The sequence below is a fragment of the Kuraishia capsulata genome, genomic scaffold (genome assembly GCF_000576695.1).
Source record: "Kuraishia capsulata CBS 1993 genomic scaffold, Kuraishia_capsulata_scaffold_5, whole genome shotgun sequence".
Lineage (NCBI taxonomy): Eukaryota > Fungi > Ascomycota > Pichiomycetes > Pichiales > Pichiaceae > Kuraishia > Kuraishia capsulata.
Window position 1 is genome coordinate 221026 of NW_019172954.1, and position 19592 is coordinate 240617.

General features: G+C 46.6%; 12 protein-coding genes across 12 annotated transcripts; 7 read left to right on the plus strand and 5 right to left on the minus strand.

The window, feature by feature from the left end:
* Nucleotides 1–194: 194 nt before the first annotated feature.
* Nucleotides 195–1984, plus strand: KUCA_T00004112001 (uncharacterized protein; the record flags this gene model as incomplete). The annotated part of the gene is made up of 3 exons (XM_022600813.1): nucleotides 195–255; nucleotides 356–584; nucleotides 643–1984. The coding sequence occupies 3 exons, from the start codon at nucleotides 195–197 to the stop codon at nucleotides 1982–1984; spliced, it is 1632 nt and encodes a 543-aa protein (XP_022460121.1).
* A 1014-nt stretch (nucleotides 1985–2998) lies between these two features.
* KUCA_T00004113001 (uncharacterized protein) lies at nucleotides 2999–4708 on the plus strand (the record flags this gene model as incomplete). The annotated part of the gene is made up of 1 exon (XM_022600814.1): nucleotides 2999–4708. One exon carries the CDS (start codon nucleotides 2999–3001, stop codon nucleotides 4706–4708), a length of 1710 nt encoding a protein of 569 aa, XP_022460122.1.
* A 316-nt stretch (nucleotides 4709–5024) lies between these two features.
* Nucleotides 5025–5576, minus strand: KUCA_T00004114001 (uncharacterized protein; the record flags this gene model as incomplete). Its single annotated transcript, XM_022600815.1, has 1 exon — nucleotides 5025–5576. One exon carries the CDS (start codon nucleotides 5574–5576, stop codon nucleotides 5025–5027), a length of 552 nt encoding a protein of 183 aa, XP_022460123.1.
* A 383-nt stretch (nucleotides 5577–5959) lies between these two features.
* KUCA_T00004115001 (uncharacterized protein) lies at nucleotides 5960–6383 on the plus strand (the record flags this gene model as incomplete). The annotated part of the gene is made up of 2 exons (XM_022600816.1): nucleotides 5960–6260; nucleotides 6325–6383. 2 exons carry the CDS (start codon nucleotides 5960–5962, stop codon nucleotides 6381–6383), a joined length of 360 nt encoding a protein of 119 aa, XP_022460124.1.
* Nucleotides 6384–6945: 562 nt separating this feature from the next.
* KUCA_T00004116001 (uncharacterized protein) lies at nucleotides 6946–9369 on the plus strand (the record flags this gene model as incomplete). Its single annotated transcript, XM_022600817.1, has 1 exon — nucleotides 6946–9369. One exon carries the CDS (start codon nucleotides 6946–6948, stop codon nucleotides 9367–9369), a length of 2424 nt encoding a protein of 807 aa, XP_022460125.1.
* A 398-nt stretch (nucleotides 9370–9767) lies between these two features.
* Nucleotides 9768–10367, minus strand: KUCA_T00004117001 (uncharacterized protein; the record flags this gene model as incomplete). The annotated part of the gene is made up of 1 exon (XM_022600818.1): nucleotides 9768–10367. One exon carries the CDS (start codon nucleotides 10365–10367, stop codon nucleotides 9768–9770), a length of 600 nt encoding a protein of 199 aa, XP_022460126.1.
* Nucleotides 10368–10598: 231 nt separating this feature from the next.
* KUCA_T00004118001 (uncharacterized protein) lies at nucleotides 10599–11516 on the minus strand (the record flags this gene model as incomplete). Its single annotated transcript, XM_022600820.1, has 1 exon — nucleotides 10599–11516. The coding sequence occupies one exon, from the start codon at nucleotides 11514–11516 to the stop codon at nucleotides 10599–10601; it is 918 nt and encodes a 305-aa protein (XP_022460127.1).
* A 353-nt stretch (nucleotides 11517–11869) lies between these two features.
* On the plus strand, nucleotides 11870–12541 carry KUCA_T00004119001 (uncharacterized protein; the record flags this gene model as incomplete). Its single annotated transcript, XM_022600821.1, has 1 exon — nucleotides 11870–12541. The coding sequence occupies one exon, from the start codon at nucleotides 11870–11872 to the stop codon at nucleotides 12539–12541; it is 672 nt and encodes a 223-aa protein (XP_022460128.1).
* A 183-nt stretch (nucleotides 12542–12724) lies between these two features.
* On the minus strand, nucleotides 12725–13539 carry KUCA_T00004120001 (uncharacterized protein; the record flags this gene model as incomplete). Its single annotated transcript, XM_022600822.1, has 2 exons — nucleotides 12725–13329; nucleotides 13509–13539. 2 exons carry the CDS (start codon nucleotides 13537–13539, stop codon nucleotides 12725–12727), a joined length of 636 nt encoding a protein of 211 aa, XP_022460129.1.
* Nucleotides 13540–14037: 498 nt separating this feature from the next.
* Nucleotides 14038–14925, plus strand: KUCA_T00004121001 (uncharacterized protein; the record flags this gene model as incomplete). The annotated part of the gene is made up of 1 exon (XM_022600823.1): nucleotides 14038–14925. One exon carries the CDS (start codon nucleotides 14038–14040, stop codon nucleotides 14923–14925), a length of 888 nt encoding a protein of 295 aa, XP_022460130.1.
* A 585-nt stretch (nucleotides 14926–15510) lies between these two features.
* On the minus strand, nucleotides 15511–16434 carry KUCA_T00004122001 (uncharacterized protein; the record flags this gene model as incomplete). The annotated part of the gene is made up of 1 exon (XM_022600824.1): nucleotides 15511–16434. The coding sequence occupies one exon, from the start codon at nucleotides 16432–16434 to the stop codon at nucleotides 15511–15513; it is 924 nt and encodes a 307-aa protein (XP_022460131.1).
* Nucleotides 16435–16643: 209 nt separating this feature from the next.
* KUCA_T00004123001 (uncharacterized protein) lies at nucleotides 16644–19298 on the plus strand (the record flags this gene model as incomplete). Its single annotated transcript, XM_022600825.1, has 1 exon — nucleotides 16644–19298. The coding sequence occupies one exon, from the start codon at nucleotides 16644–16646 to the stop codon at nucleotides 19296–19298; it is 2655 nt and encodes an 884-aa protein (XP_022460132.1).
* Nucleotides 19299–19592: the final 294 nt, after the last annotated feature.

A 19592-nucleotide genomic window follows, 5' to 3' on the forward strand; every position in this document is an offset into this window, starting at 1 on the left:
CTACACAGCCATATGGCTCACCAGCCACCTGCCTCCCCAGCCACCCGATAACGGGGCAGGGCATCGCGGTTCCGGCTGCTCCATACTCGCGAGGGTTTACAGAATGGTTTAGTCCTGGGTTTTGTCCTCGTTTCGGCGGTTGGGAATTTCCCTTTTTCGAGTTGCAAACATAAAACTGATCTCGACGTGTTCTCATGAGATCCCTTAAGTACTGCCGTCTGGCAATTGAACCCCATGAGGGCATTGGTGCTATCAGTGAGTCATGCTGCTGCTTATCTGTGATCGCAAGCCTACACAAGAGTGGGTTCGCGTCTTTGTGTTTTTTACTAACTTAAAACGTGTGTGTTTTACGCAGAACTCGGCAATTCTCTTAATCAGGTCATCAAGTACATCAAAATGCAGTCCTGGGGCACGAACGTGGTATTTGTGTATGATGAACGCGAAATCAACAGAGTACCGATAACCCTGTCGCTACCGTCGGTTGGATTGCGCTTCACGTTCGACCCTTATTTCCAGAAACTCTTTCTGATCGAGGCAACCAACTGGTCTGGCTGTGAATTTTTGTATCAGAAAGTCAGCATCAAGTGAGTATCGTACATTTTCCGACTTTTCAGTTGCACAGCAGCTAACCAGATCAACCAGTGGTGACGAGGCTCCCACTTTCCAGACCATCTACAACAAGCACTTTGGGCCTGCATACCCGGGACATGTGGAGCCGGACTCAGACATTTATGCACTTTCGTATCCGGGGATTGTGTTCAAGTTTAAGTTGACGGCTGCTGCTTTGAAGAAGAGAACCGGTACTGATGAGAAGTTCGTGCAGACCCTTAACGGGATTGGGTCCTCCATCGATTGCACAGGGTTTTCGATTTTCAAGGGTGCTTCTTGGAGGGAGGCCTCTGCGCTTATTGCTTCCTGTTTGAGGATGACGGGGCTGCAGTTTTTGTCGAGTCAGGCCAATGAGCATGAAAGCTCTTCTGCTGAGAGTATGATCACCTGGAACACCCACGCGAAAGTGCTCAAGTTGATCTGCTGCGAGATTAATCTTCCAATTGGGATTGTCAGTTTCTCTTTTTCGTCGCATCCAGATGACGTTGAGAGCTTTCTTCTCCAACTTGGAAAAACCACAATGCAGGAAATGGTGGGAATATTTGGATTGCCTGGTGAAGTACAAGATCGAACTTTCGATTCAAAGCTTAACATCCACAGTCTCAAAGCGACTGCAGGCTCTGGAAGTGATTCTAGGGGTGTCAAGAAGGTGCACAAGTACTTAAGGTACGGATTTGATGTTATTTACGATACTAGCATCACTTTCTACGGGAGCCCTCCAGTGAAGAAATTGGTGATCCACAACAACATGGTGAACTCGTTGGAGTTCATGGCCTATGAGAGACTCAACTGGGTAATGCTGGGCTATGACCCCGAGAATGTTGATAATTGCAAGAAAGACATAGAAGCCACACCGTCGATTCTGTCGCTAAAGCCCTATTCTCACCCGAGTCGGGCGGAGCACCTCTGGAGCAAACGCTGGGATGAGGCAACCCGGCTCCTGATACATTCTTCGATGATATACGGTGATTTTCCATCATATTTCAAGCCTGAGGACTCGTCTGTTAACCAGCCGCTTTTTCTGGACCGCCGCCAGTACGCCATCAACCAGGCTCTCAACGAAATCCAAGGTACTGGCATCTCCAAGACATTCAGCAGCGGTAACTTTGAGGTGATTGACTACGATGACAATGAGGACTCCGTGAGCTCTGGTCAAAATTCTAAAGAGGATGTGACGCATGTGCAGGCGGCTGGTGATGGTGCCAGTGATGATGATGCTGGCTCCATCACCGTCACCGATGTACCGGCTGTGAAGAAGTATACCTCCAAGGACCGGAGCAAAGACTGGGGGTCTACAAGACTATATGGATTTGGAAGAGTTGTTTTTGAGGTGCTGGTTGACACGGATAGTGTTAGTTCTGTGACGTTGTTTTGAGTGTTGGGAGACCAGGTGGTAATTGTTTATTTGTGCCGAGGTGTCTGAGACACTGAAGTTAGGGGAGTTTGAGGTTTTGATTTTCACTTTAATGAATGGTACTTTTCTTTTGATTTTTGTTCGGTGCTATTTAGTGGGGACTAGGTTGGGGAAGTGGTTGACGAAGATAGTGCCTTGAATGGTGTTTACGTGGTTTTTATGACTTATCTATACGGCGACCAAATGTTTAATTGTATTTATTTATGATCCAAGTAGCTTTGAAAGAATTTTGAGAGTGTTCTGGTTTTATTTCGAACTCTTGGATGCTGCCTGAGCCGAGCACTCTGAGCACTGGGTAATGTCATTCCAAACCCTCGTGAAAAATTGGAAAAATACTCAGAATCCTAGTGAAATTTTAGTGAAATTCTCTTCACATAATCCTAAAGAATGACCTGAGAATTCTCAATTGTAATTTTTCAAAGTGCGTCTTGATTATTGTACCTGTTCACTTGCCCTCTCCATGCTCTCTTGGTTATCTGTCAGTGAGATGTTAGTGTCCTACTAGCGCAATCCAGGTGTACCTGCTGCCTAAATCTACTCCACTGCACTGCTTTTTTCGAAATAAGTTGAAATTTCCCATTGAGTCTTCATCAACTTCACTTCCACCACTTGAACAACTCGTTTCCTCCATTTCCGTGTGTCATCCGTCCTCCTTCCAGTCCCTTTTTGCGCCGCCGCACGCCCCATCTAAAGTCTGAGTCGCGAACGCCCGATGAGCACAGAACCGTGCTCTGCCAAAGCTCAGGCACCAGACAGTATCAGAACCAATCCATCCGCCAGTTCCACTATAAACCTCGAGGAAATCGGAAATTGCAGCTGATCAATCTCATTCAGTGACTTGAGTTTCCGAATCCAGCGATTTTGACCGAGTTTCGCACGTCCATACCCGTTGTTCCACAGGCGCTCCATTTTCCATACAGACAAACCACTTGAGATCCACACATTTCGCAAGGACCTGCCACAACCGCGTGAAAAATGTCGACCCAGTCCAAGCGATTGAACGATCCAACTGTGGGTTCATCGGTGGCCCAATCCACCAATGGTGAGGCTCGAGAAGCCCAAATTCTCCAGCAGACACAGATGCAAATGAAAGCACTAGCCCAGGCCAAGAAGGAAGAGTTCGCCAAACTCACCCCACAGCAGCAGCAGATGCTTCAGCAACAGCTGCGGCAACAGCATTTGCGAAATGCAATGGCTCAGAGCGGGATTACTGCACAGGTCGCCAAACAGGCGCAGATGCAGAATCTGTCTCCACAACAGCAGAGGGCACTTGTTCAGCAAGCGCTTCGCGAAAAGGTGCGGAATCACAGGTTCGCCGAGACAAGCGAGGAGATTTTGAAGAAGTACGATAAGTTTCCAGCCTCGCTGGAATTCCACATTCACGAGAACCACTACAGGTTTGGTAACCAGGACACGGTGATACCGAAATCTTCCAGCATGATAAAGCACTTTCTACAGTATGTTGCAAGAGAAGAGATCCCTCATTCGCTGGTCGAGGTGATCAAGGATGGAAGTATACAGTTGTATGAGGGAAATGTGATACTGAAGGTGTACGACCATCGGAACCTGGTTGAAGAGAAAGTGGAGGTCCCAGTGAAACCTGATCAGACGGAAGCAAAGGCAGACGAAACCAAAGATAAAGATAGCCAGTCTGAGTCCAACCCTTCTGCCAATGGTACTGAACTCAAAAAAGAAGGTTCCACCCCAGCAGCAACCGTGGTTCAAGTCAAAAAGATACCGAAGACTTACAAAACCGTCCTGCGACTAACGCAGCTGTCGCTGTACGCGGACCTACTCTACCAGACAGACTCTCTTCAGTTGAGATTCACTGACAATCTGTCCCTGAACTTGGAGAGCGAAATCGTCTCCATCACCAACAGGAATGTGAATCTGCACGTTCCTCTGAACCCGTACCATTGCGACGAGATGCTTCGAACAGAGAGCAAATATCCTTATTACGACGAAGAAGCCGACTCTCTCGTGCACAATTACAGAGAGGATTCGCGGGGCGAAGATCTGAGCATTGATGCATACAAGTACAAGTCTCTTCACGAGGACCTGCCTCACCATAACTCCAAGTACGAGCAGATTATGTTGATATTGAAGGACCGCTTCAATCACAACTCGCAATCTCAGGATGCCCAAAACGACGAGGCTGGTCAATTCTTGAGACTGAGATTCGTGGAGTCCTGGCGTCGCAGAAGAGAGCTGATGAAGCAACAAGCTGTGGATCTCAGTATTCAGCACAGGAACATGCAACAGGCAGCTGCTGCCAATGGTGGAGTGATGCCTCAGAGTGGAGTCAACGGCATGTTTGGTGATATGACAATGCAAGAGAGAGTTTTGCTGAATAATGAGAGAATGCTTGAGAGACACCAGAAGGAGCAGATGGCAGCTGCAGTTGCGCTTCCTCGCAATATCAACAACGGTAACTCGTCTCCAGCCTTGAACAGTCCAAGCGCGGACGGAATGGCTTCGAGTACCGGCTCTCCGGCCTCTTCTAGTCCTGCTAACTTGAAGAAGGTTACTCCAAAAAGACAGAGGAAAGTTTCTGTGAAGAAGAATGTGGCTGGAAAGACCGTTCCCGGACAATATGCTGGCAAATCCACTCCCGGATCGCCCAGTGGACCTCCAGAAAAGAAGAAAAAGACAGCTTACAAGAAGAAGAAGGATTCTGAAAGTTGATATGGGCTTGGAATTGTCACAATACGAGGAGACCGGTGTGGATTAGGAGTGTATTTTTCAACGGCTCTTGGGGTTTCTAAAGGCATTCATAGACTTCGCCCAACGTTCCCCATAGTTCCCCAAAGTGCACCAGAATTCAGCAGAATTCACCAACAGCTCAACTCTGACTCTCTGCCCTCTTGATGAGCTTATACCCCAAAGATTGCTCACGATAATCCACTTTGCAGCTCATTGATAGCTCATCTACATCCTCTGGGCCTCATCCAACCGCGCTCCCGAAGTCATATGCTCCTTCATATTACTTTGTACTATACACTTAGTTGTCAATGCAATAATTCAACACCTGACAAATATAATCCCGATCCTTTTCGTCGAAAATCCACAGTCCAAATGCATCACCTGCAAGATCCTTCACTATGATCAGCTCGTCATTCTTCTCGAATATCATGGCATCTTCCTTCGCTCTCAACCGTTTCGTTGGTATAATACCAATCGAGAAGTTTTGGGGCTTGTTTCTGTTATACACGATGATTCCATACTCGTAGTAGGTATCGTCTCTAAGTATGGTCTCCGTATCGTATGTGAGTGGCTCCTGCTCTTTGGCTTTCTGCTCATCGTCTATTTCATTCTTATACCTTCTTGAATAAAGCACTATTGGACCCTGGTAGTCCAGCTTGACCCAGTCGTCGTTTTCGAACCTATACACCACACAATGCGACGACTGAAAAATCAGGTTCTTCACCAAAGGATCGTACTTGGCAATCACGTTGAAGTTCAGAGCATTCTTGTAGATCTCGAGCGTTTGTCTTTCAGCCACAGAGGCATCTGGCGTCTCCTCCGAACTTAAACTATCTGTCGATTCGGGCATGGCGATTTGGTGTTGAATTCAGAATGGTATCACAGATGTCTATCGGACAGAGAGGTTTCAAGAAAGGCTAATCTATAGTGTAATACTCAATTTAATGAGAGACGTGCACCAGCCAATATCTATCTCCCTTGAACTCGCCCTCACAAAGGTGGCAAGTTACATGGATACAGACAGCTGTAGCGTTAATTTTTCATACTATTATCCCAAAGTCAATCAGAAATGGTGAGTTCAGACAATACAATCAGGGATCCTACGTGGTAGTGCGATTCTGTAGTTGTGATGGAGATGATACTAATACCGACGCGCAGTCATTGAGAATTGTGCCAGAGAACACTTATAAGTCGCAGGTTGACTCTACAAGTTACGGAAGCGGGGCTCCAGCCATGGAGTCGTTGCATGACACCATTAGATCCGGTGACGGATTACTGTCAGTGGCCTCCAAAGTTAACGGAAGACATCCTCTGGAGACCAGGCTACAAAACTGGGAGGAGACACAGCAAAACGCCAGATTGGAGCAGTATAGAAGACTTTTTGGAGCGGCCGATCCAATAAGGAGGACGATGGATTTGGAAATTGTGAGCCAAACTGACTTCAAACCGGCTGTTTTGGGCGGTCCCGCCAACGTGCATCTGGATATACTGAAGAACAAGGACTCCTCGATTGATTGGGAAGATATTTACAAGGGTGAGTTTACAGGAAATCAGATGCTTTTTTCTCCTTTTGTTAAATAATACTAACTCGCTTTTAGGCGATCCAAGCAGTGCTCCAGACTTGCACACAGAGGTGGAAAGGAGAGTTGGATTGTAGCATCTTTGCGGTATCAGCACGATTCGAAGAGGTGTTTGTGCTTAGAAAGATATTTTGTCTAATATCGCTGGCCTTACAATTTTTTCGTATTTAGGATTAGTCGGTTATCTTTGTCATGCCATCTTGACACCCTGCTCTCTATACAGTTCGACCAATCACACTCAAAAAAAAACACAATAAAAGCGACTTTCAGTAGTTTCTAGTCATTAGTAGTATTATTTACCCTTATTTTTCAGCCTTTTTCAACTCTTTTCAATTCTCTTCAACCTTTTTCTCCGCCTTTCTCCATCTTTCATCTCTAGCAACCCCAGCTCCAGACTCCACGTCCATCCAGTTTGAGTTACGCACTCCCAGTTCGAAGCCGGGTAAAAAAATTTCAGCCATATACCACAAGACTCGTCAAGAAGTCCCCACCATATCAGTTCTTTTGTTCGAAAATCGTACAAAAAATCCCCTATTGCAACTTTCAGATCCCTATTCTTCACAAATGTCACAATCTTTTGGCCCCACATGGTAAGTGTGCTTCTCAGTCCCCCACCAATGAAAATGGACCTCACTAACAATGCTCTTCCTCAGGATGCGTCCTAAAGCACCCGTTGCTTCCGATGAACCACTGCAAAGCGACTCAAGAACGAGCCAATGGTCTCGTAATGGCAGTTCTCATGACCCTGCGCGCAATCCTGGACTCACGCCGGGATTGACCACCAGCGAGACCAACTCCACGTCCAGCTACCATGCTTCTCCCAGCACGCCCCATCTCACCGGAAACGGCCTGGGTGGACCTCAAAGGAACAAAATTGTGTATACCATAGAGGAAATGACGGATATATACCAGAATTTAAAATCCAGAGACCGGCTGATTGACGGCGAGTCGGACCAGCCATACAGAAGTCTCCAGCTGAACATTCCGTTGCATGCCCGCGAAACGGTGAAAACTCAACGAAAAAACAAGCATTCTGCTCGAGACACTCCGGATGTGGTATCTGATTCGCTGGCTCAGCTGTCGTTGAACGGTGGTGCCAAAGACCAGTGGAATCGGGCTGATCCCAGAGGTGGTGATCCAAGAGGTGACCCAGGCTTCTCGTTCAACTCCCCACAACTGGTACATTCGCCGGCTTTCAACATTCCGCAGCAACCCAAGTTGATCGTGGACCCTTCCCAAATCTTTTGGGTGTATTTGGATGCTTCTGGAAACGAACAGGGTCCGTTCGACGGAACCATGATGCAGGGCTGGTACTCAGCAGGATATCTCCAGCCAGACTTGAGACTCCGTCGCAAAGAGTCGAACGCGTACCAGTCGCTTGGCGAATTTGCACACTCCATCAACGACTTTGTTACGCCGTTTTTGGTGCCTCTTCCGGACCTGTCTGCTCCTCCAGCTCAGGCTAACGTCTTCAACGCATACCAGCCGTTTAGATCTTCTTATGGCCAACACCTTCAACAGCCTCAGGACGCCTGGGGACTGGCAGTTCCGCAGAATGGAAACTGGCAGAACCAGCAATTGAGCCAGCAATTGAGCCAGCAGCAATCCTCGTTCTTCCAGCAGCAAGCTCCGGTTGCGCAGGCTTATCAGAGCCCTGCTGCCGTGTCCCGTGACATGTTTGCAGACCTTCAATCTCGGGTCTTAAACAATGTTTTTGACGAAGAAGAAAGTCATGAAGTGAAGGTCGAAACATACGAGATCCCTCAGTTGGAATCCCATTCTGTCGATGTTGGTGAGACTGGTCGTGAGACTGTCCAAGAGCCTGTCCAACAGCCCGTCCAACAGCCCGTTCAACAACATGTTGAGCCTGCTGAGCCTGCTAAACCTGCTCAGACCGTTCAGACTGTTCAACACGTTCATCAGCAAACTCCTCAGCAAATTTCAGAGCCTTCCCACGCTTCTGCCGTCCCCCAAGCTCCACAACCCTCCACCACCCAGGCCCCAACCCAGCCCAAATTATCTGTCCAAATTCCCCCTGAACCCAAACAAAAACCAGTCCATGTTCAGGTTTCAACTACAAAGACTGCTAGTCCAATCACGCCTGCTGCTCCGGTGCCGGCTCCGTGGGCCGCGGCTGCTGTTGCTGCCCCAGTGGTATCAGCACCAGGTCTCTCGCTTGCTGAGATCCAAGAGCAAGAGAAAAAGGACAGGCTTCGCCAGAAAGAGCTGGAGGAAAAGAATCGCTCGCTCCTATTGGCCCAGCGTCTTGCTGACGAAGAAGCTGCTGCAGTTCACACCATGATGCCGGATATTCGTTCCTCCTCGACTGCTAGATGGGCCAATTCCAGCACTCCAGCCAAAGAAAAGGTACAGTCACTAGCTGAAATTCACCGTCTTGAAGCAGAGGAGGCTGCTAAGAAGACCAACCAGGCATCCAAGGCCGCAGCTGCTTTGGCTGCTAAGACTTCGTTTGCTGCCATCGCCAGCTCTTCTGGAACAGATGCCTGGACCGTGGTCGGCTCGAAGAAACCTGTGGCCAAGCCAAATGCTCCGATTAAGAGGGCTCCCACTGCTGTTGCAACGCCGGCTCTTTTGCGCAGCGTTTCTGCTGTTTCTTCGGCCGTTTCGTCGGCTCCAGTGGTGTCCCGTCCGGCTGCTTCCTCGACATATTCAACTCCTTCTGCTCCATCGGCTCCATCACCTTCGCGTGAGTTCCTTGATTGGTGCAGAACTCAATTTAACAGTCTGAACAGTGGAGTTAAGCGTGAGGAGTTGCTTTCAATCATGCTTCAGATGCCTTCATCCTCTGCTGAGACCCAGGAGATCATTGCTGATACAGTGTACTCGAATTCTTCCGTTATGGATGGACGTCGTTTTGCACAGGAGTTCATGAAGCGTCGTAGAGCTGTTGAAGCCATTGTGAAACGTCAAGGTATGGATTTTTCATGGCAGGAAGCCCAGGCCCGGTCCGACATCACCAAGGCTGCTGAGTATGATGACGACGATGATTGGAGTTCTCCTTTCACCAAGGTTGTCTCGAAGAAGAACAAGAGGAGGAGCTGAATTTGGTGAAAGTGAAGCTGGACTTAGAAATGGTGAAATTTTCAGTTGGAGTTGAGAATGGTGAAATTTCAAGTGAAATTTCAAGTGAAAGATGATCACAGCAAAACTACAGTAAACAGTATCAGATTATGTACATAGAAAAATGGGACTATGCCCGAAGATCAAACGGCGCTGGTTACAACAAATATGTGTAGTTGAAGGTGTTTAAGGTGTTGTAGCTTCTGGATCGTCTTAAGTAGGCTGACGTGCGGCTTCCTGCGTTGCCATTTGACCTTCCCCCTCTGCCGGAATTTGGCAGTAGACGACGTCTTTTCAACCCAAAACTGCTACTACCAAGACTCTGTATCTCGCTGTGCTTATAGTTTTCTTTGTGGCCTTCCTGATCACCAATTTCTTCCTTAGGTAGCAGCCTCTGTCACCTTCTTCTCCACCTTCTTCTCAGCAGACTCAACCACCAAACCCCATTCCGCGCTCAAAACCTGCTTTCTCTCATCAACAGCCTTTACACGCCTTCTCAATGCCTCATTGAAAGTCACCTCCTGACAAACTGCAAAAAACGTGGGCGCCCAGCCCTGTTTGTAAGACTCCGCCTCCAAACCGAGCTCCTGCAACTCCAATTCCTGGATCTTGGAGGCAAACTGATGTCTCAGAAAGAGCTCATCACCGATAGAACCCCTTTCATATAGCAACTTCACATGCTGTTGGTTCTCTCTCAACTTCATCATCCGCCTAATTGCTTCAGAACCCCTTCTAATCAACGCTGCCTTCAACACCTTGTCATTGGGCTTTGGTTCCTGGTACTTCAGTTGAAAATATATCTCTCTTGGGATGTTTTCCGGGAAAAAAGGCTTCATTTCCTGAAGATGTTTCACGTTCCTCCTTCTATACACCACCGAGAACACCACCAACGCGGTGATCATCACCACCACGTATATTATAGGCGTGTAGACCGAGATCTTGGCCGCAGCTTCTTCTTTGATAAACGATTCCTCTGCCATTTCGACAATGTGTGTACTGAGGTTTATTGTGGTTAGAATGGACACCTTTCAAGATCGCGGGCGATGAAATCGCCAGCCAGGTGTTGGTCGTGGACGTGGGATATTTATGGTCGTGTGTCAGTGAATTTTGGTGCGGCTCAAAATGGGATGAAAATGGCTAATGAACAATCGGATTGTCAGCATAAATCTAAGGAGTAATTATTGTTGAGCGTTAGCTTAATTATATTATTCTTAGGAAATGCCCTTCCCCTTCTTGAAAGCAGCAATGAACGCGATCTTCGCCTGCAAATTCAGCGAATTTCCCACCAGATTCAACTTGCCATAGTTAGTCAGTGCAGTCCTGGCCTCTTTCCAGGTGGATTCCGACTCCAAAAGAAAAACCTTCGACTTGAACCTGGTTTCAAACTTCAAGTGTGACAAGCTGGTCCACAGAAAGGTAATGACTGAGGTCGGCAAAGGAGTTGTGGTCAATTGTGGTGGATACGACTTGGTGCTTATAGCCTTGAGCTTGAAGGTGTTTTCTCCCATTAGATCTGATAACTTGCCCAATTTTGGGTTAAAAGGCAAGATAGCCTTGTTGTTCGAAGTTGTCGATTCTGGGAACACGAAAAGTGTCTTGTTTTTAAATTTTGCAACATCGTGAATGATTTCGCCCTGGTGAGCTGTGACCGGATCAGATAGTGCAAACTTGAAGGCCCCCCACACAGAGTATGATCTCAGATCTCCAGCTCCATCCGGTATCAGAAATAGACATGAGCTTATGCTGCTATTGCTGATACAAGCCAGAGCAAGTGGATCTAGCGGCGAAGAGAGATTGGCAATCACCAGATCACGCTTGTTGGGTCTATTGACCTTGGTCAGCTTGGTGTTCGACCTCTTGATTCCGTCAATCTGGACCTCCGTTTCGATTACGCCAAAAACCAGTTCTAGCAAAAGACCTAATACAAGCTTCTGTAATGGTGCAACCGGAACACTCAGGATATAAAGTGCCAGCAGAAGCACCAAGAACAACCCGCGAACAGCGAAAGCCAGCAGTCTCACAGGGCCAAGCAAATACTTCACTGCTCCTTTGCCGCTATTGGAATTCGGTATCGGCATAAAGGGCGAGATCCCAGTCGCAGCATCTCTCCAATTTGTAAATTTCTCCATCAACAAAAATTATAGTGTGGTTTTCCAGAGGCAAGTCAGTTGGTCAGTTGGTCAGTAGTATGTCTGATAGCGAAACCCAAATGCTCGTTTGTAAAACTTCGGCAGTACACTCATAAGTCGTGCATTTCTAAATAATCTCCTCCAAATCGGGAAATAACTAAATTCTGTCAAAAACATGTTCCAGACGTCTATTTTTGTACCAACTCTTTTCCTGAACTGTTGTGGATTTTTGGTGCTGAAGTCAGGTTTTATAAATTTTTTCGTCTCAGAACGAATTCCAGATATAATATTCACTCTTTTCTGCCCTTGAAAGTCACAATTCCACCAATTGTGCTGTTTACGTTTGATCTGACATGGCGTTGCCCAAACTCACCACCACAGCCACGGCCGCCACCGTGACAGAAACAGCAAAATCCTCGGAAACTTCCTCAGATACGGTTTCAGATGCATCCAGTGCTAGCCAGTCTACCAGCCAATCATCCGCCACTGATTCCACGGCTTGGACCACACCAGAAGTGACAGTTCCACCAATGGACTCCAATCCCTTCATATACCAGACACAGGCCCCAACGGGAACGGTTTTCATCTGCCTCGGCGCTTTGGCAGCTCTCATTTTTCTGCTCTACGCCTTCATCATGGGCTGGAAGGCTTGGCGGTCGCGCAAGGCAGCTAAAGAGATGGATGAAAAGACCAGGGTTTATCACCCTACATTCATGGGAAACCGGGCCTCCTCCCTGAGTGAGCCGTTGATCAACCCCGTTTGGTCGGAGCAAGGCCGGTTCAACAATGCTAGTATCTACGACACGAACCGCTTTTCTGTGGCAGATCCAGTTTCAAGGGCAGATGTGTTCAACCTGGGCCAGGTGCCGATGTTTGGTCACGATAGAAGCAGGTCGGTGATACGCTTGACTTCACAAGAACTGGAGTCTCCGCCAAGGGCTTCGAGTTCACAATCGCCAATCAGAGAGCGGGGACATAGGACACTTCCTAGCGTGAATCTCGAGAATCTGTTGAATGATTTGTAAAGGGTTAATATGCATTTGCATGGCTTTTGATGCTAAGAAGGAGAAGGAGAAATGTGGGAAAATATATTTTTATGACGTCTTGGGTCTTTTATAAGCATTACGAATGATCATTTCTTCTTTTTCTGTTAAGGCTTCTGATTAAACCTTTTGTGATAACTAAAGAGGGACTGTCCTGAACTGGGCTCAAACTATCGTACAACGACTCTCGCTCTCTTCTTCAGCAGAGCTCGCACCTTTTGGCTTTGCCGAAAGCGCACATCTTGCGGCCTCGGTGAACACCTCGTTGACTCCTCTGTTCTTCATGGCAGAACATTCTAGATACCTCAGCGCACCAATCTTCTTGGCCACGGCCAGGCCCTCCTCGTAGCTAACGAGCCTCTTGGGCCTCTGGTTGTAATCCTGGGCAATGTCATTCGCACTGTCTTCACCATTACGCAAATCACACTTGAGAGCTACCAAAACCAGCTTGACTCCATCACAGTGCTCAAGAATCTCTCCAACCCACTTGTTCTCCACGTTTTCCAAAGAGTCCGCAGAGTCGATGGAGAAACACAGAATGATGGTATGAGTATCGCTGTAACTCAGCGAGCGCAACCGGTCAAACTCTTCCTGTCCAGCAGTATCCCAAAGCGACAATTGCAACTGTTGGCCATCGATGAAAATATCGTGAATGTAATTCTCGAAGACTGTTGGTTCATAAACCTGGGGGAAGTATCCACGGGTGAACACATTCAACAGAGACGTCTTTCCACAGGCACCGTCTCCGAGGATGACGATCTTGCGCTGAACTAGAAGCGGTTAGTAGGCGGAAAGCTGGAAAGCTGGTGATCAGAACTGGTGATCAGAACTGGCAATTGCCTCTGACAGTTACAACCTGGTTGTAACCAGCAGTTCTGGCAACTATCACCGTAGCATAGCTGGCAAAAGTTGCGGTTGGCAACTATAGTCTATTGTCAAAGAAACTCACCTGGCTTACTCGTCCCACCACAGAGGGGCATCGTGTAATTAATGGATCAGCGAAAGCGATAAAAACAAAACTTTTTTGACAAAAATCGGAATCTTCGCGAGATTTTCACTTGAAACCGCCTCTTTTTTAAGTTCCAACGAAAACGAGGTCCTCAGGCTAGAATACACGCCGTTTGTAGGGGTTGGTCTAACGTGTTATGATCAACCTGGTGTTTATCTAGATTCGTGTCCGCAAAACAGCCACGTGATCAATCTCAAACACAATGCGAAATTATTGAGCAAATACAACAAGTGAAATTCGCAGATTCTCCCTTTTAGATGAAAATCAAACCACAGAGCACAATTCGATCGTCCTCAGAAACACCCTGGCAGGCCAGTCTCGGTTCTGGCGAGGGTGGAGATGGGTGGTAGTGTAGTAAACAATAAGGTCAGATTTTCGAGATTTCCTCGACGTCCAATTTGGAACAAGAGTTCAAATCGTTTCAACACGAGCTCGATACAACTTTGTTTTGAATCACACATTTTTTGCCATGCTTGCGAGACTTGGGCTTTCTTTGGGTGTTCGCTCAAGGCCCGCGTTTGTGGTGCTAAACACACCGGTGCGTTCGGTATCGCTGTTGGCGAAACTGCATCCTTCAGTTGGGTCTTTCAAGAACGACCGCAGAGTCGGTAGAGGTCCAGCCAGTGGCCGTGGTAAAACTTCGACACGTGGTCAAAAGGGTCAGAAGGCTCGTGGAAATGTGAAGCCTTGGTTTGAAGGTGGTCAGACACCAATACACAAACTGTTTCCCAAGAGAGGTTTCTACAGACACAATAAGAGGGAGTACAACGAGGTCAAGCTGTTGAGGATAGCCGAATACTATAGATCTGGTCTGTTGAAGCTGGAAGATGGTGAGGTGTTGACGATGCGCAAAATGAAACAATGTGGACTGGTATCTGGTCCCATGAAGGATGGAGTTGCCATTCTGGGAAACGGAAAGGCCGAGTATGACTTGCCTATATCTATTGAGGCTTCCAAGGCAAGTTTTGCTGCGATCCGTGCCATTGAAAGGGCCGGCGGAAAATTTGTGGCCAAGTTCTTCAGCACTTCGTTAGGATACCGTGCCCATCACGCACCCAGGTGGTTCGTTAGAGAAAGAGGCTACTTGCCTATCCAGGCAAAGCCAATTGCCAGAAGAGACATTTTGTTTTACAGTGATGAGGCGAGGAGAGGATACATGAGCGATGTTGAGCCACCAAAGATTACCAGAAAAAGATCACAGAAAAAGGATGGTTCTGGAGATCAGTCCAAGGGAGCCCCAGTGCTAACTGCTCTGGAATCCCAGCTGCAAAGCACCTTGAGTAATGATGCCTCCAAGGGTAGTGCTGATGCTTTTTTGAGCAACAAAGTATTATCGTTTAGTGATTTGAGCAAATAGTTAGCAGACTTGTAAATAGAAGTTTTATGAAGAAGAGGGTTGTAGAGATAGATAGAAGAGCGTATTGGATAAAACACAATTTTGGGGGATCTACAGGAATCTATATGGTTCTGGTTGACCTTGCTGCAACTACAGTGGTTTTCATAAACCGCAAAATACTCAAAATTCCAAATTTTTTCAAATTTTTATCCCAGATAATGAGCAGATTGTATGCCTTAACGTTCTTCAACTCCCCCAAAACCCAACCTCCACACAACCCCAGAACTCAAAAAATGCTTACTAGTAATAACGATATGTAGACATAGAATAGCAAAGGTAATATTTATTCTCGCTATTCATCTTTTTCTGCTGTCAAAATTCAAAAATCACAAACGTAGTGTGCTAAACAACGAATAAGGTGTAGTGCACCAAAAAATTGTTGAGTTTCGAAGATGGTCCCTTGGCCCAGTTGGTTAAGGCGCCGTGCTAATAACGCGGAGATCAGCAGTTCGATCCTGCTAGGGACCACTTTCTATCCTTCTTTTTTTGGATCTTCACCATAATTTTTTTGGCATGCAAATAGTAAAAAACAAAGATTTAAAAGTCTCAGTCTAGCTCATCACCGGCTTTGGGTTCCAGTCTAAACTTGATCATTAAAAGAGGGACACCTGATTCGGCTCCCTCTTTTCCGTCTGGATCCTTCAGCTTAAGAGTCCAATTAGCAGCAGCATCGTTATCGCCCTGAGCAGTTACAAAAGATTGCAAATAACTTGCCAGATTCAACTCAAATCCTCCAGGAAGCGCCAGATTGAATTTTCCGTGGCCCAGAGATATGTAGTCGTTCGTGAAGTCAAAGGCGTATACCTTGCCCTTTTGGAACTGGAATTTCTCCAGATTTTCCTTAGCTGCAAAAAAATACTGCCTTTTGACAGGATCTGCAGGAATATCCAGCGAATCTGTGCTCGCATTAGAAAGATTCTCATCCCAATTTCCGGCAACTTCTGCGGGGGATTCAGCAACGCAGATTCGGTTGAAGCTGCCCAAGGCCTTTCCATACAGATACGGTCTGTCTGCGTATAGATCGCCTTCCACGCTTGGATCGACCCATTTCAAGACTTTGAGCCCCATTGATGTCAGTCCGTAGGGTAAGAAATCCCGAATTGGAGTATCGAAGTCGTTCCCAAAAAGAAGAAGGTCACCAGGGGTGTCTTTGAGGAATAGCAAGCGGATCTCAATGGAGAATTTAGAGGTCTTGTGAACATCAAAGTAGCAATTGGAATTCTCCGAATCCTCGGAAACCTTAGCTTTGTCTAGATTATCAGAATTTCCAGATTCACCAGAATCATCGGCTTCAAAATCTCTAATTCTCACAATCAACTGAACTTTTGCCCATTCTGTCTCAAACTCAAGCGGGGTCTCCGAGTTCACATCCACGTTCCGGAAGCCAGACCCTTCCGTATACCCAGCAGCTGTCAAAACTTTCAGCACATACTCCTGATCACTTGCACTCTCGCTTTTCCCCCAAAACATATCCAGGAACAACTCAGCTACCCAATCAACACAAGAAACTATCCAGTTGCTTACACGAAATATGTCATAAAGGTCGTGCACCAAGTGCATACCCCACAGACCCCGAACAAGTGCGGACTGAAGTGTTGGCTTCTTCGCCTTGCCAGCGATGTTTTTGAGCGATTTCCACTCTACTCAGCACTTTCAATCCTTGGTTTGATTTTAATCGTATGGTTGATAGAGCAAATGCTAGCACAACTACGATGAAGGTATATCCAATCTCTTGTGTGGAATGCCGGAGGAGGAAAATCAAGTGCAATAAAGTGGGCCCTGTTTGCAATCAGTGTATCAAGAGGGATACGTCATGTGAATACCCTGGAAAGTTTCGTTCAATTGAGGTAGAGACTTTGTTAGAGGACAAGCCCAAAGTGGTTGGAAGGCCGGGGATAGACAGAAATGCCTCATATAGGTCCCAATCTGGCAGCTCTGAGTCCAACAACGAGAAGAAAGCCGCCAGTCCCGGAGGAACGGTTCAGGTAAAATTCGAGGAAGAGACAGCACCCAGTGAGGTAGAGGAAGACCAGCTTGAGGCTATTCAGAGGGAGAATGAGGTGTTGAAGCTAAAGCTGAAGGAGCTACGATTAAAGCTGAGGCAGCACGGAACTGACAAAGCCTCAGAGGAAAATGGGTTGTTGAAGCCACCGTTTCGCAGTGGAGACTTTTCTGATAACGAGGACACGGCTAATGCCAAAAGAGGCAGGTATTATGGCCCCAACTCAACAGAATACATGATTAGCCAAACCTCTACGAAAACGGAGAACGGGACTAACGATTCTGATTACGACAATTTCATGAAGATGAGGAGGCAGATCAGCCAGAAGCGCGATTTGCCTATTTTGATAGATGTTCCTCTAGAGTCTTTGAGCAAAATCAAAGTGAGAAGACAGTTGGCTACTTCTCCGAAGAACATTGAGCTGATAATCAAGCTTGTGAAGCGCTTCTTCATGTTCAAGACCCATAACATCAACTTTGTTTCCGAGAAGCCTTTGATTGATTTTTTGAATAACTACACGAGAATGAAGGAATGGTCGCATGATGATGAGATGTTGTTAGTGTTGGCCATTCTGATCACGGTCTTGCGAAGCCTGGAACCAGATAATGCCCTTTTGGTCGAGAACAACCTAAGCTATGCCAAGATGCGTGGAACGCTGTACAAGCAGTTCAAGAACTTGAGAAATGGTGTTTCGATAGACACTGTCACTAACCTTCAGGCTTACGTCATAGAGTGCGAAGACCTCTTCTACAACGATCAGCCTGAGAAAAGCTGGACCTTGCTGTTTCGGATTGTGAGCTCTGCGTATTCTCTTGGTTTACACGTATTTGATAAGAATATTGTGAAAACCTTGAAGAACGAGGTCGGTGAGAAGAGTCTGGAGGTGATCCGGAAGCACCCGAGAACATCCCTTTGGTTGACAATCAACTTCCTGAGTGCGGTTCTTTGCTCCATTCTTGGCAGGCCAAACCCTGTAACGTTTACCTTCCAGCCGTTACTGAGAAACTGTGAAATCAGGCTGAACTACAAAATTGGGATTTCGGAGCTGATCAAGAAGTCTACCCAAGTACTGATCGAGTCTTACAAGGTAGAGATCGATTACTCCACGATTTTGGAAATTGATGAGGAGTTTGAGAATGAAATTATCATCTACGAGAAAATTTTGTCTGATAGGAGAGCCGCGAGGTTGGAACCAGGGTCTAATACCTTTAAGGCAAGTTTGATCAGGATTCCGCTTCGTATCACCAAAGACAGAAAGACAAAACGAAGACGCAGCGCCAGCGTTACTGCTCTGAACGAACTTCCTTCAGATCTCACCTTTACCATCCAAAAACGATATGAGGGAAAAATGGAGAAATACTCTCTTTTGGAAACAGATTGTGAGACTATATGCGATCTTATCCTCGTTTATGGAAATCGCGCCAAGTTTCACCAACATTTCATGTCACAACACAAGAGTTCAGCCAAATCGTGCCTGGATTCTGTGATCAAGGTTTTGGATCATTTCCTTGCGTTGGTGGAAATATTGAAGGATAAGATGGATACCACGGACTTCCAGTCCATCTACCCGTTCTTTTACTGTTTTGCCTACCAATCTTTTGTTGTCATTTACACGTTCCTGATGATGGGTTTACCTCTGGTATACGACTTCTTTGACGAAATCAAGCTTATCAGGTCAAAATTGCAGAATCTGTTTGAAAAAGTTGGCGAAGAGCTTTGGAGACCAAGCACTATCCGCATTGTTCGGTATATCAATGAGATGTGTGATAATCTGATCAAAATCCACGAGGAGGAGGCTAAAGGCCCCAGTCGTGTTCCCAGCATGGCCAGTATGTCAAATACTGGACTATACAAATCCAATTCTGGACTTCTTCTGAAGTCACCTTCTGCAAGAAACATGGCTCTTTTGCGCAAAAGCGACTCCAGTTTGTCATTCCTTGGGTCGAGAGCACCAGCCGTGTTCCAGGAAGATAATTCCTCACCCAGAAATCCTCTTTATTCACCAAATGGCTTTTTTGGAGATGGAGAGGAACCAAACGTTCAGCCACCAGGTCCTGCTAGGTTTTCTATAGGATCCGATTGCGGGGATTTTGCTTTGGAGGACTCACCTTTTGGAATCGACCCGCTGTTGGGATTCAACCTGGACGATCCGTTTTTTGTTCAAAACCCAATCAACTTTAATGTTGCAAGACCTGGTCCTCCAATCAGAACTAACACTTCGGAATACGCGAATTACTTTGATGGAGACGGAAACATCAATGAGTTTGGCGGAAGAGCGAATACCGACTACTTGTTCAATCTTGGAAATCACATTTCTTCTGATGACGTTTAAATGGCGGACTTCAGCCTCGAGATATCTAATAGTAATCAACCGAGTTCATTCCCTTGAATCCTTTCCAGTATGCGCATACACAAACCCGATACCAGGTTTGCTCAGCCGCAGTAACTACCAATGATCATTTGGATTGATGACAATTGCGCCTCCCCCGGAAGCTTTAGCCGATAACTCCTATCGCTCCTTTTATTGGTTAAACGCCAAACGTCATTAAACCCGTACTTAATCAATTATCCGACTTCGCCTCTATCTATCAGATCTATTGTAATTATGCAATTATGCAGTGACCCA